This window comes from Monodon monoceros, unplaced genomic scaffold (genome assembly GCF_005190385.1).
Source record: "Monodon monoceros isolate NGI ecotype Baffin Bay Population unplaced genomic scaffold, NGI_Narwhal_1 Super_Scaffold_16, whole genome shotgun sequence".
NCBI classification, from domain to species: Eukaryota; Metazoa; Chordata; class Mammalia; order Artiodactyla; family Monodontidae; genus Monodon; species Monodon monoceros.
This window is the reverse complement of record NW_021703772.1, coordinates 8,716,157-8,740,441: the sequence shown is the minus strand read 5'-3', so window position 1 is coordinate 8,740,441 and position 24,285 is coordinate 8,716,157. Positions and strand designations below refer to the sequence as shown.

General features: G+C 48.8%; 2 protein-coding genes and 1 pseudogene across 4 annotated transcripts in view; all 3 read left to right on the top strand.

The window, feature by feature from the left end:
- The first annotated feature begins 4,688 nt into the window (after window positions 1–4,688).
- Window positions 4,689–14,098, top strand: CUNH2orf72 (chromosome unknown C2orf72 homolog). Its single transcript, XM_029224536.1, is given in 4 exon segments — window positions 4,689–4,928; window positions 4,931–5,594; window positions 9,373–9,486; window positions 12,390–14,098. Coding segments are annotated over 4 exon segments (1,158 nt in total). The 3' UTR covers window positions 12,530–14,098.
- On the top strand, window positions 14,096–14,666 carry LOC114897004 (annotated as a pseudogene).
- A 7,827-nt stretch (window positions 14,667–22,493) lies between these two features.
- Window positions 22,494–24,285, top strand: part of PSMD1 (proteasome 26S subunit, non-ATPase 1) — a 97,772-nt gene continuing 95,980 nt past the window's right edge. Inside the window, exon 1 of one of the 3 annotated variants that reach the window (XM_029225151.1) lies at window positions 22,494–22,676. Coding sequence is in view for 2 of the 3 variants with exons in the window: in XM_029225150.1 (XP_029080983.1) it covers window positions 22,661–22,676 (16 nt within the window). In the remaining variant the exon portion in view is untranslated. The remainder of the gene's footprint in view (window positions 22,677–24,285) is intronic. The other 2 variants (XM_029225150.1, XM_029225149.1) reach the window with 2 other exon arrangements.

The following is a 24,285-nucleotide window of genomic DNA, read 5'->3' as shown; positions in this document are numbered from 1 at the left end:
CCTAACCCTTTCCTCAGCCCAGGATGGCATGTAAGCCTCCATCGCCCAACTGCCTTTGCATCTCCTGTCTTTGTGGGGCTCCGGTATGCACATAATTAAATTTGTTTTTCTCCTATTAATTTGTTGTCTGTCGATTTAATTACTGAACCAGCCAAAGAACCCAGAATGGAGGAAAGGAATCCTTTTCTTCCCCAACAATGAGGAAATGAAGTCCTAGCACACTGGTGCCCTGTCTTGTCATGCAGCAGCCAGGACACAGAGGTGAAACGGCTAGGTGGTACTTTGCGGGGCTCCAAGGAGCTCTGGTCCTTTATGTCTCAGCACAGAAAGAATTCAGTGAGAGGCAAAGTAACAGATAAGAAATGACTTATTACAATAGGATGCTTGTGAGGGTGAGAGGGTGCCACCCTAAGAACTTAGTGGGCTACAGTTTTATAATCAAAGGAAAAGTGGGGAGGGGGAAAAGACCCCCCTCTTCCTCATTCTTGAGTAGACATCACACTTCCATCATCAACTCCTTCTCCAGGTTGGGCAGGGGAGTTCTCTTGTCCCTACATGGTCAAGCCAGGACTGTCGTGGCACTATGAAAAAACTGTTTCAGGTCTCAGTACAATGAGGGTCTTTCACTTTGAAATGTCACCTTTCCATAAATTATTGTGTTTTTATGTGTGCAGAGAACATGTCCTAGGGATCATTAACTTACTGAGCTCACTGGGCAGGATGTGGGTCTCATGCCACCATTGTTTTATTGTTTTGGGGCATGTCTCACGCTTCTGTTGCACAGCTTTTTTGCTAAGCAGGCCTGCTTGGTTTTGTGGTTAAGCAAACCTTCTTTCTTGAGTGATCATTAACTTCCAGGGGTCTCCCATACTTTTTGTTTACTTACAATCCCCTAGTGGGATTAACTATTTAATCACCTAATTTGTCCCTTTACCCTGTCCCTGTCAGAGGGGGCTGCTCCACCATGGGGCCCACAGTTCCTCGTTGGACCCAGGCTTTGAATGTACTCCCATGCCTCCTCCCACCCCAACCTCATTCCTCTGTGGTCCAGGGGCTCCCCCAATTTCCTTTCCCTCCATGGTCTTCCTCACATTTAAGATCTTTTTTCCTCTATCTGTCTCACCAGGGAGCCCATAAAGTCTCCCCAGGTCCCACCTTCCTCACAGCTCCCAAAACAATTGTCCTGGGGAGAAAAGAGAGTGTGGAAGGACAAAAGAGAGGAAAGAAAGAGGGAAGGAAGAGTGATGATAAGGGAGAAAAAGAAACGGTGGGGACACGGGAAAGGGGGAGCGGAAGGAAGGGAGGGGAGGGGAAGGAAGAAAAGGAGAATAGGATGAAAGAGAGGGAGAAGAGAGGCGAAAGAAAGCACCAGCAACTCAACCAAGACTACTCCTTGTTTTCCAAATCAGCACTTTTCTGTCACTCTTCCTCCCAAGTTCTGCTTGAGTGAACATGAAGAAGCAAACTGTTTCAGAAATCCCAGTTTCACTTTACATCTCCATTGATAAACCAGAGAAACAAGAAAAAGCCTGGTTGTTTTATGATTTTTAGGGCTTGGACAGAGGGGGGGAAGAAATATCCTTGGCATCCTGCCTTTTTCCTAAGGTCTTTGTAATTTCGTGTTAATTTGCCATGTAAATAATACAGGTAAAGATAAACTTCACTAGCCCTGGACTCTGACCTTTGTTTAATGCCCCACCCCCTGTCTGATCTATCCTCCAACCCACCACTGGAAAGTTTGGTATTGTTACCTGGAAATTTAGAGCCAGAGAATAAATAGCTGGAGAGGCAGAGCGTGTTGGTTTTAGACAAGCCTCACGAGAAAGTACAAAAACACCAGCACAGGGACTTCCCTCGTGGTCCAGTGGTTAAGGCTCTGCACTTCCAATGCAGAGGGCACGGGTTCGATCCCCCATGCCGTGCAGTGTGGCCAAAACAACACAAAACAAAAACACCAGCACCTCTGAGAGTTCCTCTCTAATCAGCTGATAAGTTTTCCTCTCTTCCTCAGAAAGGTAACCAAATGGGGCCAATCCCTTTTCCACTTACCTGGTAGGGCTCCCAGCCACTCTGCCGCCCTCCCAGCTTATGCCCACCCAAGCTGTGCTTTGCAGGCACCACACTGCACCGTTTACTTAGACAAGAATAATTTAAACAAGTGATTTAATCCCTCTTACTCCCTATTGTTGAGCACGCCTGTATCTATTTCTCTTCTTGTTGGAATGTTTCCTCTAACGGTGCTTTCAAAGAGGGGCTGTATGTGATAAAGGCGTTATCTCCTGTATATGCCTGATAATTTAGCAAAATCTAGCTTCAAAGTTCTTTCTCTTTGATACTTTAAAAATATTATTCAACTATCTTTTTTTTTTTTTTTTTTGGCTGCACCACACAGCATGTAGAATCCTAGCTCCCCAGCCAGGGATAGAACCTGTGCCCCCTGCAGCGGAAGTGCAGGGTCTTAACCATTGCACCGCCAGGACAGTCCCTATCTTCTTAAATCCAGTTTTACTATTAAAGAAATCTGAAGTCGATTGAATTTTGTTCCTTCCTCAGCCCTCTGCTATCCAGCTGCCTGGAACACAGAGGTAATGACTGGAGCTTTAGCTGCGAGTTTGAATCATGAAGAAGAGATGGGGGAATAGTGATCTGGAATGCAAACTGAGTCTTCAAAGACCTAGTAAAACAGAGCTACTACATCAGCCATAAACTGTCCACCTCCAAACTTCTACAAGAGAGAAAAATAAACTTTCATTGTGTTTATGCCACTGTTATTTGTAGTCTGTGTCATTAGCAGCTGAAATGAATCTTAATTCATTTATTGATTAAATCTGTACTGGCTTATACTTTCCAGAAATCTGATTAAACTAATAGCTTTCACTGTTTTCTTATAACAAAGGTATCCCATTTATTTTATATAGTTAGAAAATACAGATAAGCAAAAAGGACAAAATAAAAATTACCTGTCATTCTTACTGTCCAGAGATGAGTATGACTGCTTTTTGAATATATTCTTCTGGACACAGACACACACACACATATTGTTTTAATTTTAGAAGATTAGGATCATCTGGAAAGGACTTCTGTTTCTCTCCCACACACCACAACACAACCACCTGCGGCCTCCAGGAAGGTAGGGTGGGGGAGGGCATGTCTCATAGTTTTTAGGTTTGTTTCTCAGTCCTCTTCAACCTCCTTCTTGCTTCCGTGGCATCTTCAGGATTGTATTCACGGGAATGGGCCAGCATCTCAAGCACATTACCGTAGTGTCAGCCCTGCATTATTTTTTTCATTGCACCGATCACTGTCTGAAGCCGTTATTTATGAATTTACTTGTTTCTCGTCTTTCTCTCCCAGCCTCCACTAGACCGTCAGCTCCACAAAGGTAGGAACCTGGCCTGTTCACAGCTGTCTTCCCAGCACCAGCACAGTGCATGGTAGAGATGTTCCATAAATACAGATTGGTTGACTGAATCACTGAGCTGGTGCTGGAACCCAACCTGACTCCAGCCCAGGGCTTCTTGCTCCGTATCTTGTGTTTTTCCCACCCAAGCCCCTGGATATCCATCATGGGCAGAGATGGTATAGAGAGGCACAACAAAGCCCACAACAAAGATATGGGGTCCTTCCCCCCAACATTGGCTATACCACTGTAGGATGATCAGACTTAGGGCAGAGCTGCTTGGATATGTTTGAATCCCCACTGCTTGCACACAGGAGGTGCTCAGAAAAGGTTTGCTTTATTGAATGGACATACAAACTCTCCAGGAGGAGATGTTTCAACATAATTACAGGGGGCAGGAAACAGAGTAATTACAAGAGCAGATTGTGGGTTATACAGTGAAGGAGAGAGCTGAGTATTAACAAGTTATTGACCCAAAGGGGCCTTTGGTTTATACCGAGTAATAGAGGAGAGGTAAAGAGCGTTGACCAGCGCTGCCCAATGCCCTAGCCACTCACTTCAAGTGGTTATTTACACTTAATTGAAACGAAATAAAATCTAAATCTTGCACTAGCCAGATTTCGAGTGCTCCATAATAGCCACATACAGCTAGTGGCTACTGCATTGGACAGTGCAGATAATATAAAACACTTCCATCACCACCAAATGTTCTATCGGACGAAGCTGACTTAGACCCTTAGAATGAAAGGAAATGCATTCCTGCTTCTGACCTGGCCTACTGACATCCTCTTGTCCCCCTCCTGCAAACATAGATCAGAACACCATCCATGCCCCACATCTGCCCCCCTAGACTTTCTGTTCCACAGGGAGCAACACGATCTGCCTCCACTTCCCAGTGCGGAGGACAATGCCCTGCAGGTCACGAGGACTTGTTGAAACAATGAGCCCTCAATTAGTTTTCTAAATGCTGAAGACCCAAAAGGTGAGTCAAGGACAGAAGTAACAGAAGAGACCCCTGCTTCCCTTCTTTTCTCACCTCACTACCCCCTTGTCTGGTGCCCTGCCCCACCCGCCAACTTCACTTCAAAGCAGCAGTCACCGGCAGCCCGGCCTCCAAAACTTCCTGTCCCCGAACCATGAGAACTCAGAAATCTATCTGCTCCAGGCCTCAGACCAATCTAGCTTGTGAAGGTCCATTTGCTCACATGATAATTTTCTGTCTTCCTCTACCTTCGGGTCCTGTACACCTAGTAGGTGTTCAATAAATGTTGGATGGATGGATGGATGGATGGGTGGATGGATGGATGAACGGCTCAGTTTCCCCACGTCTGCCGCAGGGACTGCGGGAGGCGCCACCATTAGAGGCCTGGGGGAGAGCCTCCGCTCCGGCCCAGCAGCCGGCTGGAGCTGGGCGATCCCGGCCCGCGGGCCGGGGGCCGGGCGGGGCGCAGCCCTCGGGGGCGTGTCCTCCCGGCCGCCGCTGCCGACGCCGTCTCCGCCGCCGCCGCCGCCGCCGCCGCTGCCCCCTCGAGAGGCAGGCAGCTGGCCAGGCAGGGCAGCAGCGGCCGCAGAAGGCGGGAGGCGGCGAGCATGGAGCGCGAGCTGGAGGCGCTGGCTGCTCGGCCCGCGCGCCCGGCTGAGCCGCCCTTCCAGGCGCTGGTGGAGGCGGCGGGCGGCTGCGGGCAGGTGTTGCTGGTGGGCGAACTGTGGGAGCGCGAGCAGAGCCGCGCGCTGCTGTGGGACTTCGCCCGGGCGGTGTTCCCGCCCCAGCAAGCCGCGGGCAAGCCGAGCGGCGAGGCGGCCGAAGGCGCGGGGCCCGGGGCGCCGGGGGCGCAGAAGGTGCCCGCGACCCGGGCGCGCGCCATCCGCTCACCGCTGGTCTTCGTGCTTTGCCGCGCGTCATCGCTGGCAGCCCGGGAGCCGCGGCGCCACCTGCGGGAGATGCTGCGGGACGTGCGCAGCCGGCGGCGGCCCGGCGCGGCGTTGGTCGGGGTGCTGGTGGCCGAGGCGGAGCCCGTGGACGTGGTGGCTCCGGAGCTGCGGCTACTGGAGGCGCTGCTGCGCACGGTGTTCGGCCGCCAGGCTGGAGGCCCGGTGCAGGCGGCCGCCTACTGCCCCGGCCACCCGGCTTCCAACTTGACTGTTCAGGCGGCCGCCTGCAGGGCCCTGCAAGCCGCCGGGCGCTTGCGACCAGGTGAGTGGGCTCTAGGTCCCGGACGGCGTGGGCGGGCGGCGGCTGGGGGAAGGCCAGCTTTTTTGGCCAGCGCCCCCCTCATGGTACACCGAGGTAAACTGAGGCCAGGAGAGAGGAGGTGCCTAGCACTAGGCCTCCCAGGTAGGGCGGAGCGGGCCCTGGGCAACGGGCCGAGTCTGTCCCGGGTGGATCCTGAGTGCATGGGATTCTGAGTGCTTAGGAAAGCCGAGGGGGCAAGCAGAAGGCAGGGGAGGTTGGTGGAAAGAGGGCTGGACTGAGCTGGGCAAAGATCTGGGATTGGGGGGGGAGGGGAGGAGGAGACGGGAAAGCCTTGGGATGCACCAGTTTCAAGGTGGGAGGAGGACAAAATTGGGACTAGGGGGATATCCGGTGCCAGGAGCTTCTAGGACGCGCACAGCTAGGGATGCGCACAGCTAGGGATGCGCTAGAGACGCGACGGTGAAACGCCGCGGGGTCAAAAGAAGGCAAGGAATAAATGCTGGGGACTTGGAGGTGAGGGGAGAAAGGATGTGAGGGACTGAGGGCCTAGAGTTTACCAGTCCTTCTTGGCTACCCACTGCAGTGTCTCCCTCGCTTCCCTCCCCACTCTCCTGAAGTGTGGGGAGGGAAGTACGGGTCTTCTACCAGCCCCAGTGACTGCTGCCATCAGCAAAAGGGTCTGAATCTCGTCCATCCGGGTACACAGGGTTTTACAGAAGGTTTCCAGTGCCCTGAGATTAAAATATGGATGTTAAGTACAGCTGGATCTGGCAAAAGCTGTGAAATGCCGGAGTGATTTAGCTTCTAGCTTCTAGCTTCCTTCCCCCCACTCCTCTCCAGCACCTGCCGCCCTCCAAGCTTTCCAGCCTCTGCCAACCTTCTTGCTAAAGAGCTAATGACGACAGAGGCTGTGTTCCGCCTCCCTGGGCATTGGTGTGTTAACTCAGCAACTGGGTGATGCCAAACTTACAGGGGTCGGGGGTGGGGCTTTTCCTGCAAGGAGACCTGGTACCTCTGATGTCACAAATGTCACAGACTTACCTGCCAGCGTGGCCTGCCTAGGTGAAGACCATTCCTCTCAGCTGTGGAGCCTGCCCTAACCTTCCCCTCCCCTTCCCACAACTCTTCTGTTGAGTCTGTGAGGAAGCCAGCTAAATTTGAAACTCAAGGACCAGCATTCTGAAAGACACGGAGAACGTCCTGAGGTGGATTGTCATTCGGGTTGTTGCTGCCGGCACCTTTGCTGACCTGGCCCCATGGGGAAAATTTTCTGTCCCCTAATGAGCCTGTGCCTAGAAATTCTCTGAGCCCTTTGTCTCTTAGACATCTCTTATTCCCAGGGAACAACTTTTTTTTTTTGAATTTTATTTTATTTATTATTTTATACAGCAGGTTCTTATTAGTTATCCATTTTATACATATTAGTGTATACATGTCAGTCCCAGTCTACCAGTTCATCCCACCCCCCCATCCCCCACCCCCAGGGAACAACTTTTAATTCCTCAGAGCCAAGCTTGCTCTGGGCTCCTAAACTTTTTTTACATTGCAGTTGCCTCGGAGAGAAAAGCCTTTTCTTCCATCCTCCTTTTCCTGACCAATCCCATCTCACCATTCAGGACTGGACTTCCTCCTCCAGAAAGCCTTCCCTGACCCGCCCACTCCATTTGCAATTCACAAATGAAACCCGAACCTGCTTCTGCGTGGTTTTGTCACTTTCCCTTGTGAGCTTAATCACCACTGTATTCCCATTTCCTGACACCCTGCATGGCATGCAGAATCCTTGCCTCTTTTTAAACACTAACATTTCAAATTTTTAACATTTTGCAAGGGAATCATTCTATATATTGTGTTAAAGTCGATTGTACTTTTATCAAAACATACTGAACATGAAACCTTTCATTAATGACTAAAGGTCACGGGTGTAATTATAACTCATTGTCCAGTAATTTCTTCCAGCCTTTTGCGGTGGGTTACGCCATGGATTCATGCTGCTGAGGTTTTGCTAGTGCTTGCGGAGCTTTCCAGTCTCTTTCCTCACTGTCTGATGGCTGTTCTTATACTTTTAGGTTGCCTGCCTCTTGGTAGTGCTCTTTTACCCAGTTTATGCTTAATTCAGATGCATTTTGGTTGAAAAACAAGGACCCAATCTTTTTAGAATTGGGTACAGATTAAGAGTAAATTGGCCCCAAGTAAAGAATTACGAGAAAGGATTTTCTGTGTCTTGGCTCTCTGGAGTCCTTTTTTAAAACTTTGTTCCAGTTGACCTTATTCCAGATGGTTAGGGATCTCAAGTAATCCCCAGATAACTGAGGTGGTACTATAATAAGGAAACTCGAATCAACATATAATTGTTTTGTGTGTGATTATCAAAAAAAGATTAATTCTATTTCTATTAAGAAATAGTTTGATGGCCATTTCAAGAATAGTTGAATGGCCATCATTAAAAAATCTACAAATAATAGGGACTTCCCTGGCAGTCCAGTGGTTAAGATGCCGCACTTCCAATGCAGGGGGCGCGGGTTTGAACCCTGGTAGGGGAACTAAGATCCCACATGCTGCGTGGCCCCCCCGCAAAAAAGTCTACAAATAATAAATGTTGAAGAGGGTATGGAGAAAAGGGAGCCCTCTATACTGTTGGTGGGAATGTAAATTGGTGCAGCGATGATGGAAAACAGTATGGAGTTCCTCAAAAAAATAAAAGTAGAGTTGCCCTATGATCCAGCAATTCCACTCCTGGGCGTATACCCAGACAAAACTATAATTCGAAAAGATACACGCACCTCTATGTTCATAGCAGCACTATGTACAATAGCCAAGACATGGAAAAAACCTAAATGTCCATTGATAGATGAATGGATAAAGATGTGATATATATATATATCACATTGTGTGTGTGTATGTGTGTATATATATATATATATATATATATACACACACACAATGGAATATTACTCAGCCATAAAAAGAATGAAATAATGCCATTTGCAGCAACGTGGATGCAACTAGAGATTATCATACTAAGTGAAGTAAGTCAGAAAGAGAAAGACAAATACCATATGTTATCACTTATATGTGGAATCCTAAATGCGACACAAATGAACATACCTACAAAACAGAAACAAACTCTCAGACACAGAGAACAGACTTATGGTTGCCAAGGAGGAGGAGGGGTGGGGGAGGGAAGGATTGGGAGTTTGGGATTAGCAGATGCAAGCTACTGTATATAGGATGGATAAACACCAAGGTCCTACTGTATAGCACAGAGAACTATATTCAGTTTCCTGTGAAAAACCAGAATGGAAAAGAATATGAAAAAAGTATATATATGTATGACTGAATGACTTTGCTGTACAGCCGAAATTAACACAACATCGTAAATCAACTAAACTTCAATAAAATTTAAAAAATAGTTTGAACTACAAATCCGGGGGTAGGGGGGCAATTACTGCTTCTTGAGTTTTTTCTTTGGTGCTATGTAATTATAATTAATTTCATATCATTTTTGTTACTGTAGTTTCTCCAACATGGTACCTACATAGAGTTTTTGCGAAGATGAAATTAGGTAATAGGTATATAAAAGCAGTCTTTCTTTTTGGTTTTTTTTTTTAAAGCTCAAAAACCTACCCCCTTTTGCAAATCAGAATCTTTTTTTTTTAATCAGGCAGTTAAAACTAGGGCAGTTGACAGTTGAAGCTCTTGGTTGGCTGAACAGAAAGTCTCTCAGTCGTGTCAAGCCCCATCTGACCCCACTGCCTCTTGGACCTTGTGTTCTTTCTAGCAGAAGGAGCGTGGGAGAGACCCGGCCTCCCAGGACTGCTGGCATGCTTTTCCTGGGGTCCCTGGAGCCGAGGGAAGGACCCAGATGCCACTTCCCCCAGTGACCCAGCTCAGGGTGAGTGTGTCGCCTTCCTGGCTTCCTGGACCCTGACGGGGGCTTGGGGTTACGGTCACGTGCACACAGGGGACCATAGGGATGGAGTGGCCCACCATCGGCGAAGCCGTTGCCTTGTGCAGGGCGTGGCGATGAGCAACGTGAGGTGCCTTGACCCCCAGGCAGCCGGCACTCAGACTGGGTCAGCGGGGCTCTCGCCCCAGGAGTCTCTGCCTAGGGAAGGGGTTGTGGGCGGGGCTGGAAGACAGTTGCCAGACGTAGGTGATGGGGCACCTGGAGCCAAACGCATTGTCTCCCCTGAGGATCCAGGGAGTTTAACAAGTGACTTTTGAGCTGGAGGTTGGGGGATTTTCTTAGAAATGGGAAGATTTGGAGAGGGAACACCATGAACAAAGGCTTGACAGCATGATGTCAAGCTCAGAAAACAGTGCCCTGGGGGTGAGGTGCAGAATGAGACTGGTGAGGGCCAAGGCTGAAAAGGACAGTTGGAGCCACATCAGGGCCCTGGGCCCAAGTCTTTCAGGAATAGGGAGCCCTGGCGACTTCTGAGCAGGGGTGTGCGCTGATTAGGGTGTATAGCGACGTGACTGGACTGCAGGAGCAGCGAGAGACCAGAGGCAGAGCCCACCTAGGGGGGGACTGCACCCTGCTGGAGCACTGAGGTCCCCACCTTGCTCGCTGTCACCTCCAAGAGGCCCTGAAGCTGTCTCCTCTCCCAGGCTCACTCACTACACAGCAGCTGCTCCTTCCATCCGCAGGAGAATCTCCAGCCTCCTATAGCATAACATAATCACAGGAGTGACTCCCCATCACCTTCATCACATACCCAAATCCGCGGCATGGCTACCTCCTCAGAATCACAGGCCCCACCCACACTCAAAGGAGGGGATTATGCAGGATAAGTACACCAAGGAATGGGAATCTTGGGGGCTGTCTTAGAATTCTGTCTACACAATTGAAAGCTCAAAAAATACAAAAGAAGAAACACAAATATTAAAAATCGTTCATTTAATTCCCCCACTCAGAGGTAACTATAATTTGGGTAGACCATTCTGTCTGTCTCTCTGTCTAGCTATCTATTTATATTGCCTTGTACTACTTAAATATTAATAAATTCTCTTCTATATATATATAACTCATCTGAAAAATGCATCACGTATTTAATATATTTAATTGCAAAAATGTTAACTTCAACCTCTCCATCATCATTTTGGATGTATCTGGAAACTAAAGGGGAAAAAAAGCAAAGGAATCATAAACATTTTTTTTCTTTTTTTTTTTGGCTGCATTGGGTCTTCTTTGCTGTGCTTGGGCTTTCTCTAGTAGCGGCGAGCAGGGGCTACTCTTCATTGCGGTGCTCAGGCTTCTCATTGCGGTGGCTTTTCTTGTTGCAGAGCTCAGGCTCTAGGGCACGTGGGCTTCAGTAGTTGTGACCACAGGCTCAGTAGCTGTGACTCAGGGGCTTAGTTGCTCTGCGGCATGTGGGATCATCCCAGACCCGGGCTCGAACCTGTGTCCCCTGCATTGGCAGGCAGATTCTTAACCACTGTGTCACCAGGGAAGTCCCCATAAACAACTTTACGTAACTCTTTGATCACCTCTCTCTGTAGCATATACCGAATTGTTTAGTCTCATGTAGAAGTGAATGTATTAAATGCAAATTGCGTGTGCAGACTATACATAAACATTTATAATATACATAATAAATAGCAGATTATACATACATACATTTACATACACTGTTTTAGAATCTGCTTTCTTTATCAATAACATACTGTGATTGTGCAGTATTCCACAGTGATAAGTATATGTCAACATCTTTCATCTTTTTTTTTTTTGAGGTAATTGTAGATTCCCATGCAGTTGTAAGAAATCCCATTAAGAGATCCTGTGTACATCTTGCCCAGTTTTCCCCCATGTACATGTCGCAAAACTATAGGATAATATCACAGACTGGGTGTTGACATTGAAACAATCCACAGACCTTATTCAGATTTCCTGAATTTTACTTGTGTGTGTGTGTGTGTGTGTTTAGTCCTATGGAATTTTATACATCATATTTATTTATTTATTTTTGGCTACGTTGGGTCTTCATTGCTGTGTGCGGGCTTTCTCTAGTTGTGGCGAGCGGGGCCTACTCTTCATTGCAGTACACGGGCTTCTCATTGCGGTGGCTTCTCTTGTTGCGGAGCACGGACTCTCGGCACGTGGGCTTCAGTAGTTGTGGCTTGCGGTCTCTAGAGCGCAGACTCAGCAGTTGTGGCCCATGGGCTTAGTTGCTCCACGGCATGTGGGACCTTCCCAGACCAGGGATCAAACCCATGTCCCCTGCATTGGTAAGCGGATTCTTAACCACTTCTCCACCAGGGAAGCCCTATACATCATTTTTAATGCCTGAATCCCATAATGTGACTGAGCCACAGTTTACTCAGCCAATCCCTTTGTCAGATATCGAATCAGTTAGGATGCTCTCAGCTATAGGTAAAGAAGCCATGACTCAAACTAGCAGAAGCAGACGAGGAATTCATCATCTCACCTAAAAGACAGTCTAGAGGTGGAGTCAGTTTCAGGGCTGGTTGATTTAGGGGTCCAGCAACACTTTCAAGGACCCAGGTTTTTTCCTTCTCTTTGCTGGGCCGTCCTCAGTGCTGTTTCATCCGTATACTGGTAGCAAGATGGCTGGAGCAGTTCCACTAATTATTCCTAATTATTTCCTTAGGATAAAATCCTAGAAGTGGAATTGCTGGGTCAAAGGGTATGTACATTTTAAAGGTTTCCGCTACATATTTTGTTGTGTTTTTAAAGTAGAGAGTCACTGGGGCCAACTCCTTCCCTTTCATTCCCAGCTTACCCACTCATAAACTTTATCTTCTCATTGGGTGATTCCTTCTCTTGTGTTGCAGGTAACTTCCAGGACCCTGAGGAGGAGCTGGCACTGACAGTCGTATATCCCAATGGAGATTGCGAGGATCCCAGAAAGGGGTCAGTAGCCTGTGATAGAGTTGCCTCCACTCCCGCTGAGCCCGCCGGAGACTTGAGATGAAGGCTGGACCCCTGGCTGCCCCGGCTCTAACCTACAGACAGGGGGCTGGCTCTCACTGAGCTACCCTGCCTCCATGTTGACCTTGGGATGCTACAAAGCCCCACCTTCCAGGGGGCTGTTGCATTGACCTGTTACCAGCCAAGCAGCGGGACTTACTAAGCTAAGCAGGACCTAAGAAAGTGTATCCTCCGGGAATCTGCCCCCCCCCCTCGCATTTGCTCACTCTCTGGTCACTGTGGGGTTATTTTTTCTCTCTGTGCCGTGGTTTCTCTATGCCATTGAGACAGCTGGCTGTCTGCTTTGAGGTTCTGCGGTGCTGTGGCATCCCATGATTGTTTGCATGAGTATCCATCATTTCAAGAGCAGCTGGACTAGAAATCATCAGATCTGAGAGGGGAGCCTTGGACCTGTCACTCAACCTTTGGGTCTTCTGTTTCTCAAACACGTAAGGGCTCTACCAGCCTAGTGGCTCTCAGCCAGGGGCCAGGCTACCCGCTCCAGGCAGTATTGGAAATTTGTGTGTGTGTGTGTGTGTGCATGTGTGGTGTGCTGGGAGAGTCGCTGCAACTGTGGGACACCCCTGGAATTTAGTGGGTATCTCACAATGTGCAGGGCAATCTCCAGCAGCACAAAATTGTTCCATTCAAAATGCCAATCACAGCAACTTTGAGAAACTGTAGATGAGACAATCTCCTCCCTGTCAAATTCTAGGAAGAGTCCCCCAGAGCAGAGAGAGTTGGGCTTCCTGGGGCTTTGGCTCCCAGAGCAAGGCAGAATAAAGATGCATTGCCACCCTGGGGGCCTTTAGGGCCAGAGCCAGTATGGTCCCTGTGCTGCAGGCCCAGGGCGTAAATAGCTTTGCACATTCTTGAGAAGAAAGGACCATGTTTCTTCCTCGTGTTGACAATAACTTTCTGTGCCACGTTCTTTGAGAATAAAGATGCTAGGGACTAACCACAGCACCAAACAGAAGGAAAGTTAGGGGTATGGATTACAAGAGCATACGATTTGTTCTTGATCTCAGGTCCTAACCCAAGGTCAAAGCAGACAAAGCCCAGAGGTGCCGAGTTCCTCAATCCTTTTTTCTCTGTTTATGAGTCAGTCAGGGTCAATGATGTTCCCTTAAAAGCCGGGAAGACCATCTGACTGTTCACTCAGAGAGGGAACACTGTATTAGCTCCCTTGTCTTTCTCACCTGCCCCTGGAGAAATCCAGTCTTTGGAATGGCAAGCACAGCTCCTGATTTTCCCAAGTAGAAAGCACTGTCTAAGGGAAGCAGCTAAATTCATTCATTCACGCATGATTCACTCAGCAGACATGCAGTTGTGCCCAGCACTCTGCAAGATGCTACGTAACTTGTATTAGTTATTTCAGTTCTTGCTGTGATGGCGACCAAATGGGGAATGGGAAACCTTCTGTGGCCGAGGAGCTCTTTGATGCTAAGGAGGGGCCCTCCCTGCTCTATGCCTCAATTTATTCTCTATAATAGGGAGCCTGGTCCATATGAGTGTGAGGGCAGGTAGGATGACAGGAAGGATACAGCTGACTTCCTCCTACACAAAATGAATTGCTGTTGACTTTGTTTTAAAATGGGGAGCCCCATTCCTTGGACCTCTACCACCACGGCCACGGCCACCTCCCGGGAAGAGAGGAAGCAGGAGAGGATCCCACGTTGCCTGTCAACCAATTCCTCTAGCTGCCCTGAAGAGTGCAAGATGTTCGCCTGCGCAAGCTCGCCTGCACCCTGCTCTGATCCGAGTTGGATCCAGAGTTGCATACAGACCAATTTCTGCATCAGTGTTATCTCGACCAGAGGCTAGGGCTGGAGAGGGCTCTTCAGTACTTAATGGGGCCCAGAATGGTGTGTCTCAGTTAATCCAAAGGGAGTTTTAGACCAGTGCAATCAGCAGAGACATTGACACTACAGCCAATTTTATTGGTGCAGGTGCTACAGCAGTAGGAGTGGCTGATTCTGGTGCTGTTATGGGAACAGCCTTTGGCAGCCTCATCATTGGTTTCGCCAGAAACCCTTCGCTGAAGCAGCAGCTGTCCTCATACGCTATCCTGGGATTTGACTTGTCTGAAGCTATGGGTCTCTTGTTTGACGGTTGCTTTCTTGATTTTGTTTGCCATATAACAGAAATTACTGCTTGAAATGTTGGCATTCATATTAATTACAGATATAATTCTGTGTATCTTACTGTGACTCCAAAAACTGTAGTATTGGTTTCATGGAAATGAATGTTTTTTCCAAAGTCATTTCATTAAAGATGAAAACGTTAAAAAATAAGAATAAAAAAATAAAGTGGGGAGACTGGTATTTTTTTTAATAAATTTATTTGTTTTATTTATTTATTTTTGGCTGCATTGGGTCTTCGTTGCTGCGCATGGGCTTTCTCTAGTTGCCACGAGCGGGGGCTGCTCTTCGTTGCAGTGCGCGGGCTTCTCATTGCGGTGGCTTCTCGTTGTGGAGCACGGGCTCTAGGCACGCGGGCTTCAGTAGTTGTGGCTTGTGGGCTCTAGAGCGCAGGCTCAGTAGCTGTGACACCCGGGCTTAGTTGCTCCGCGGCATGTGGGATCTCCCCAGACCAGTGATCGAACCTGTGTCCCCTGCGTTGGCAGGCGGATTCTTAACCACTGCGCCACCAGGGAAGCCCCAAGACTGGTATTTTTGAAGCTGCTATATTTTTCTATTTCTCTGTTAATTTCTTTGTAATAATTTGGTTGAAGTTTTGTTATTTGATGGGGGGCGGGAGCTTTTTTTAAGTTAGGAAATTGTCTAAGGCAGAAGTCACAAGACAGTAGCCTCTGCTGTGTTTAAAAATCTTCTGTATTTGTTGCCAACATTTGAAACTTGGGAGATTGCATGTAAAAAAGCTGGATGAAGGGGCATATTGAAGGATGGGGCATATTGTCCTCTCCAGTGTCCTGCATCCCTCCCGCCCACCTCTGCCACTCCTCTGCTTCTCTTCATCTGAATATTCCATTGCCTGGTCCTGGTCCAGGTGGGCAAGTGAGTTTGCAAGCCTCTGGTATAAAGGGTGGTTTACTCATTATTTTTTCGTTACCTTCAGTATTTGCTGTGAATAGTTGAAGAGAGAAGGTCTTTCCTTACTGAGATTTGGGTTCTGCCTCCCAAATGTTAAACGGGACTGAGACCCATCTTTGCTTCCTTGAGAATGGCTAAGATACGCCCCATCCCTTCTGGAAATGTTGTTGCCGTCTTCTAGCAGACAGAAGAGTTAGGTAGCAGAAGGGATGGCTTTGGCAGTGGGTCTTTTCTCTAGGGACCCTTTACAAGGCACAAAGTTTGGGGTGGGCCTGTCTGAGGGCAGAATTAGGTCAGTGGTACCAGGAGCCATCGGTGAGGGGCCTCCAGTCAGGTCCCCGTGTGGGCTCTTCGGTGCTAATCTTTCTAATATGGCAGTGGTTGTGCTACTTCTGACTTGAATCAATAATTCCTAATATCTAATAAAACCAAACAGTACCTAATTGCCGGCTAATTGGAAACGGAATGGATCTTTCCCTTTATTCTCATAAAAGTGTTCCTTGAAGGGACCCTTGGGAGCAAGGCATCTGGTTAAATGACAGGACCTCTGGAATCATCTGGCCTGAAGTCCCTCAGTCCTGCCCTGGGTGACGTCTCCACAACCCTATTGGCTGGGATTGGAAAACATGTAGCTGGAAAGTGTAAGTAGATATTTAAAAAGAGTGTTTTTTTTTAAGAGATAGCATTTAACTTGGTATTTATTAGGGTGTGTGTCTGCACACGTGAATGTTTAACGAGATAAAATGGCCTTAACTGAGTCTCAGAGAACCCTTTATACTACGTGCGTCACAGTTTCCTCTCAAAATACTTGTTTACAAGACCTTCTGCACAAGAATCCCTTGGTTATCAAACTAAAGCTTAAGGCAAAGCTGCAAAGGGGGTCAAGGGCTGAGGTCCCTACACCTGTGGTCTAAACAAGCCCCTCTTACCGGGGGCAGACCACCTAGGACCCCACCTCCCTGGGGAAGGTTGACAGTGGCCACGTTAACCTGAAAGCAGTCTATACTTCAAAGTGTAGCAGATCCATGCTGCAGGGCTGTCCCTGTGGTCAGGAGGCTGCACTTTGTCCTGTTTGGGTGGCAAACACAGCCAGCACAGTAGAGGAGCCGGTTATTTTGTACCCAGATGACCCCCTTCTGACCTGGTTTTGTGTGTAAGTGGATCAAGGATTGGGACAGACGAGGAAGTTGGCCTGGGCAGCCTGCCATATGCTGACACGTGGAAAGTTCAAGGGGAAATGGAGAAGGCAGGGGTGACGCCCAGGACCCCACACGTATCCCTCTGATGCCTTTGGCCCCTGGGCCAGAGCCCTCTGGTTGCCTTCTATTTGAGGCTGCCTAATACGGAGCAGAAACAGAGACTACCCCACTGGGCCATGCTGTGGTCCACAGGGTTCTTGGAATTCGACTCCAAGGGACCGTGGTGTGCGACTGGGCTCTAGGGCTGCTGTGGGTCCAGGGCTCTGGCAAGAGAGAGAATCTTGTCTGGCTTCCTCCCTGAACTGCTCAGCTCCAGCCAGGGTTCCTGCTGAAGTGCAGACAGTGAATTTCAGAGACCCTCAGGCAGAAATGCAGATTTTCAGTCTCAAGTCATGCTTGTTGCTGTCCTGCCCTGCACTTATATGGAGTAATTAGGCGCTTAGCTTAGTCCTTGGAGCCAAGCCCTCAGAATGAGACCTGGCTGCAGAAACTGGGTCTCTGTCTTGTCACATGAGTTCTTTCTCTCCCTCACTGGTTAACAAGGTCTTCTCAGAGCAGGGTGTTGCCTCAGATCATTACCCTAACCCCAGAATGCCTTCACCCTGACCTCCCTCCCCTCCCCCATCCCAGGTGCATAGCCCTCTCCAGAACTCCTAGCTGCAAGGGCAGCCACTCCCAGCCCCTTGATCCCTGACAGAGGTGGGTCTCACTTTCAGATTCTGCCCCCTGATCTGGTCTGGCCCCGTATGTGCCACCAGCAAAGAGCAGCCATGATTGTGAAGCAGGCCAAGGGGCCAGGCCTGAATAGAAGGGCAGAGGGACTGAGACCTCGGGGTGAGTCTAGACCAGCCCTGTCTCAGAAGAACCTACCAGGCACATAGGTAGCTTTAAATTTTCTAGTAGCCACATTAGAAAAAAAAATCAAAAGAAACAGGTGAAATTAATTTTATTAACATTTTTATTTAGCCCAGTATGTCCAAAATAGTATCATTTCAACTGTAAATATAAAAAAGAAAATTTAATGAGGCATTTTGCGTCTCTGAAACCCTGTGAGAATTTTACACTTACAGCCAATTCAGAAATTAAATTTTTATCCAATATACTTAATCTGTATTTAGATTTCATTAAATTTATAGTTGAAAAAATAGATTCACATCCTCAATTGTTCCAAAGATACTTAAAAAGTTTTCCAATGACTGAATTGGGTACCAGTCTTTAAATTTCAATAAAATACAATATTAATTTAAAATCAGCTCCTGGGTTGCACTAGCCACATTTCAAGTGGCCACCTGGGTCTAGTAGCCACTAGATAGGACAGCCAGAGTGCAGGAAGTCTCGCTTGAGGGTTCATTGTGGCTCCTCCCACCCCTGGCCACTTGCCCAGAGCTGGTTGGTCATCATAGACCCTCCCCCCGCCCCCAGCCACCCCTCCCCCAGCGAGGGAACAGTGGCTTCCAGCATCACTTCATCCAGGGCAGACTTCCGGTTGCCCATGATAGGCGTTGCCCTCCTGGACACTGTCCTTAGAGGGAAGAGAGCCCAGCGTCTCTGATGGCTTCCCGGGTTCTTTCGTGCCTCAGTCCATCCAAAACAATTACAGCCCCAGCCGGGCGTTTCCCTCCAGCCAAGCACATACCTACGGGAGGCCCGAGTCACCGTCTGCGTTTTACGTTTCTGCTCCCTAAATAAACGCTTTTACTCTAAAAGCACGTGGCCGGCGTGCTGTACAGGAAGCAACCACTAGCCTCGTGGCCAGTTTTATTCCGCGCTGTTCTATGCCAAGCCCTTGATTAGAGCACCTCCCCTCACAAGCTGCGCCAGGTAGGTGGACCAGCCCCCTCTGCAGCAGGGCTCAGGTGACCCCAGGGCTGCTGTGCAACAGGGATTTGATCCCTGGTGTCCTGGCACCGACACCGCCCTTTCCACCTTATCACTGTGCAGCTCAAAAAGCAGTCGAGACAGGAGACCGAGCCCTCCTAAGACCCAGGATTTAAATGCCAGAAGGCTCGCGGGTTGAGGGGATGGGGGTGGGTAGACGTGGGTGGTCATAGAGCGCTCGCCCCTTCCCATGTGCTCTGCCTTCTGGGGAACTCTGTGACCACTAGAGGGCGCCGCGCGGGCCAGGGAGGTGCTTCGGCGAAGCTTCGGACTGAATCCTGCTCAAGGTGGGCACATCCGCAAAGAAAAATCAGGGTCACGGTTTCCTCCCGTCACCCTGACAGAGGTCCCCGCCTAGCCCGTAACCGTGTGAGCCCACAGCTGGCCTCGTTTGGGTTTTGAGATCTTTTGTGTTATTCCTGTATTTGGAGGGAGGTAGTTGTTTATGAACAGAGCACTGGGTAAGAATTCTTTCTGTGGTTTTACTGTGTCCTAAGTGTCCTCTAAAAAGAGCACATTTTAGAGTCTTGGAGAGGGCAGGGGTTTCTGAGACACTGGTCTGAGTTCTAGCCTTGTGCCAATAACTAACTGACCCTGTGTTGATCCATTCATCCAACAAATATTTATTGAGCACCAACTATGTGCCTGACCCTGTACTAGTTACTCTAGGGGACACAGAGATGAGTAAGATGTGGCTGTGCCCTTGAGTAGTTCCTTGTCCAGTTGGGACATAGGCAAGAAGACATGATTATAGCTGTGTGGGTAAAGGCTGTAACAGGACACATGGTGGGGTGGTCAAGGAAGGCTTCCTGGAGGAGGTGCTGGGGATGAGGGGGAGAGGCCTTGAAGACAGAGCAGAGAGCAGGTACTGAGGTCAGAGACAAGGTACCATGCCCGCACAGCCTTTTTGGGAATCGGAGCAGTTCAGGATGGCCAGAGTGTGGCACACAGGGCAGAGGGGTGGGACATAAAGATGGAGGGTAAGCAGGGTTGGATGAAAGTCCTGGAGAAGCTTGGAGGAGACAAGCTTCCTTGTTTTGGGTAGTGCTCCAGTCTAGCTGTGAAGAATGGTCTGGAGAATTGTGCCATGGTGAGCAGGAAGTCAAGGCTGTTGGGAACTGTTGCGGCCAGGAAAGAAGAGGGGGAGATGACTAGTGGGTGATGGAGTGAGATGGGAGGCTGGGCTGGTGTGAGAGAGATTAGGGAGGACCATATCTGGTGCAGACCAGGTGGGGGGGACAGAACAGTCAATGGTGCCCTCTACCCACCCTCTCCCTGGGGGCCCTGCTTCAGTAGCTGATGGTTGCCCTTCATCACACTGGGATCAAGGCAGGAGACATACATGCAGCGGGGGTGGGGGGGGGCCCCAATGTATGCAGCTTTGAGGTCGTTGAATTAAGGAGCATCAAGCAGAGATGCCTGGTAGGTGAGTGAGTCTGATGCTCTGGAGAGAGGGCAGGGCTGCAGGGGTACATTTTAGGGCCACCACCTTGTCCATAGCAATCCGAGGCATTGCACTCCCACAGGGAGAACGGGGAGTGAGAAGAAGCCTGTGCACAGAAACAGGGAAGAGCAAAGCAGAAGAATAGAGCCCAAGATGGGGACTCAGGGTTTCAAGGAGCAGAGGCCGTGGTCAGAGTTGAATTTTGAAAAAGATTGCTCTGACTAAAGAGTGCAGAATGGAATGGAGAGGGAGAAGCCAGAGGCCTGGAACAGCAGAATGTCCAAGAAGAGAGGGACCTCTCAGAGGGCTCCCATGGGGCTCAGATGAGACTGTGGCAATTACAAGCTCAGTGTCCCAGCCAGAGACAGAATCGTCCTTCCATAGAGAATGTCTTCTTTTTGAAGAGCAGAGATGGCAAACTGGCCACCTCTCTGCTTTAAAACATTTAGAATTAGTTGCCAACATTTTTTTTTGAGATATAATTGACATATAACATTGTATTTGTTTTAGGTGTACAGCCTAATGATTTGGTATATGTGTATGCTGTGAACTGCTTATCACCATAAGTTTAGTTAACATCCGTCACTGCACCAAGTTACAATTTTTTCTTGTGATCAGAACTTTTAAAATTTACTCTCTTAGCAACTTTCCAATATACAACTGTAAGTCATCATGCTGTACATTCATCCCCAGGACTGATTTATCCTATAAATGGAAGTTTGTACCTTTCCACCCCCTTCACCCAATTTCACCCAACTTGCCAACATGTAAAATTCCGAGGATTTCACACAAAATTCCGATTTCTGGCTTTTCTTGGAAAAGTCAGAAGCTCTCACGACAGTAGCCCTGCATTTGGCACTGCAACACTGTCGGAGCTGAGTAGCCATTGCTCTCTTTAGATGGGGCATCACTCTTCATTCTGTCACAGTCACCACCACCCCCTACTGTTTCCCTGGCACTAGTGTCAGTTGCCGTGCACCATCCTGCTGAGCTGGTGTTTTCTTACACTCGGCCTGCTTCACTCATTCCCGTTACCTGTTAGCATTTGTGTCTGCTTCTTTTAGGAGTTTGGGGCGCACAAGTATCTTTATGTGAGGGATCAGCCAAAGTGCCTCTGTAAAATAATACTCCTATGCACTCAATCTGTTTCTTTTTCATGCACGCCTCCGAGGTGAGTGTCTTTCAATCTAAGCTACAGGTTCTTGAAAAGTGTTTAATAATTATATTTAATATATTTTAACAACCATAGCCTAAGAATACTAATTTTAAAAAAATTCACACATGCCCTGGGACTTCCCTGGCGGTCCAGTGGTTAAGATTCCATACCTCCAAAGCAGGGGGGTGCGGGTTGGATCCCTGGTTGGGGAACTAAGATCTCACATGTCACGAAACTTGGCCACAAGAGTAAAAAAAAAGAATTCACACATACGCTCAAGTGTGTCATAAACCAAATTTTATTTCAACTGCAAAACATTGGCTTGTGCCACTGGGTTACACTGTTTCGAAAGGCCTCAGAAATAAGCTTTAGTAGGTCACTATCCAGTTGAAGAGTGGCTTGATAAGGCTAGTGGCTTTAAAATGCCACCATTTGTCACAAATCTTTGTCAAGGTTTTCTCAGTACTGACTATGGAAGTAAATTGTTTAGTAAAGCTGGTACAAGACTGCAGATGGCTATCACAACAGGCATTCCAAATTAGATACAATAAAAAACAGGAACCTGTCGCTACGGAGGGAGAGAGGAACTGGTCAGATGTAAGACAAGAACGGAAAATTTGTTTTTCCTTCAGAACACTTTTCACTGTATATCTTTTTATATTTCTGATTTTTAAACCATGTACAGTATTAACTATTCCAAAAGTAAATAAAAACCTTCATTGTTTAACTTTATTATAAACCAGTGCTTGCTTAGGGATTCGTCGTGCTATGATTGTAAAGCATTTATGTTGGATTTCTTTGGAAGCTGGGCCCTGGTTTTTTTAAAAAAATGGAAAATCACCCTTCTAAGAAAACGTTCTTTGCCCTACCGGGATCCCCAAAGGCTTGGCTGGGGCGCGGGGTGGGCGCTGCAGGGAGACTTCCCGAGCAGCAGGTGGCGCTACGAGCCCCGCGAGCACCCCTCCTCAACCCGTTTTTCTCAGCAATGGCGGGGGACGGTGGAGGGGCGGGAGGGAGGCCTTTCTCTAGGGGTGGCTATTCTGAAGCCTGATCCCAGGTGCGGACGACGGTTCCCATTCCGCGGGATCGCTGACCTCGAGGAGGATTAGAGAACACCCTGGAGCTCTCCGTGCACCCTCCCTCGCGAGGCGGGGAGGCAGTGGCGGCACGGAAGACACAGGCCTGGGGAGAATTCGCGCCAGGCGGCAGGCGGGACAGCGGGCAGCCCCGGGGCGGGCGGGGTCCTGGATGAGAAGCGAGCCGGTGGCCTGAAGAGGCGACTGACTGAACCGGTCACCCGGGGAGCCAGGCGGCGCGGCGGAGCGAGCGGGCAGGGAGCTGACAGATAGACGGCGCGGCCGGGGCGGCGAGCGAGCGAGCGGGCGGGCTAGTACAGGGCGCAGCCATGATCACTTCAGCCGGTGAGTGGGATCGCAGCCGGCGCCGAAAGGGAGGAGACGCCACGCCGGCTTTTAGCTGAGTCAGGGCCGGTGACTGGGCACCTCCCGGCGGAGCACCGGCCTGCGCGGCTGCTCACTGCGCGAGGCTCACGCCCCGGGCCGGGGGCTGGCAGTGTGGCCCGGGCCCTCCGGGGGCCCTCGCGACCCCCTCCGGCTCGAGGGAATCGCGCTGGGTTGACCGGCTCGTTCTTTCTCCGCAGCCACACCCCCGTGCCCGGACACTAGGGGCTTCCTGGGCCCTCCTCCGACCCCGACGGGTTTTCCTTAATTCTCTTCCTTCGGCGGTTGACCATGTGGGGCCGTCCGAGCCCAGCCCTTCCTTGCAGGTGGTTAGTGTGGGATGGTCCCCCAGTGCAGTCGGACTGTAAGGCAGCCCATGCTACTTAAGTACTTCTCGACCTGACCTAGCACCTTTCTCTTTAGAGGGAAATCTAAATTAAACTAGGCTTGAGGCGGGTCGTTTCTGGGTCTGTTCTAAGGATATTTAGTTAAAGCACCCAGAGAACTTTCGTGTTCTGTGAAGACAGCATCCTGAAAGCAGACGTTATACTGAGAATCCAACTGTGGTTTTGAGGCTAGATGCTAACTATGCTGCCTCGAAGAAAGAACTCATGGGTGTCTGGGGCAGGTTTCCTACACTTAACCGTTGTGTGCGTAGATCGTGGAATGACGTTTGCAGCGGGATAAGCTGTAGAAGTCAGGTTTCAAGTAGAGATTTTTAAGTCCCGGGCTGCAGACTGACGTGCACGTAGCTGTCCACAGCCTTGGTGCCTTTTTTCGTGCCTGCTCACAAACTTTTTTCTCGTCCTGTTTTACTCTACACTTGCCCCACAAGTGCTTTGCTATAAACAGACTGATAATCAGAGGACAGTAACTTGTAAGGAGCTCCAAACCATGTGTTTATAAGGATTACTTAAAGAAATTGGTGGAGACCCTGGGAGACATAATAGTTCTTTTTAAAGACTTGAAGAGCTGTCACGTGTACGTGGGATTAGAGTTTTGTCTCCAGTGGTTACAAATGATTGGGAGATGAATTTTAGTTCAATGTAAGGAAAAGCTTTTCCATCCAGTCGGAGTTCTCTAAAGAGAAAATGAGCACTAAATTCCTTGCTGCTTGTAAACGTAGGCCTAACTTTTTCAGATCCCTCTACTTAGCCCACACTACCTTCATCTCTTGCCTGCCTTGCTTTGACAGCCTTAAGGTTTTGTTTTTCCAACAATTGCCTCCGTATAGTCCATTCTTCGTGTTGTAGTCAGAGTATTCTTTTTTAAACCTTAATCACATAATATTATTTTTCTGGTTAAAATCTTTCAGTGGTTTCCATTGTGCTTATAATAAAATCCAGGCTTATAGGCCTACATGATCTGATTCCTGGCTTGTCTTGTACTACTTTTTTCCTCACTATACCCTAATCATACTGGCCTTTCTGTTCCTTGAATATGTCAGTTTCTCTCCTATCTCAGGCCCTGTCACATTCTTTTCCCCCTTACTAAACTCCTCTTCCTCAAGTTTTCCCTTAGCTTCTCAATCCTTAGTTTCCGCTCAAATGTTAGTCTCTCCTGATCATTC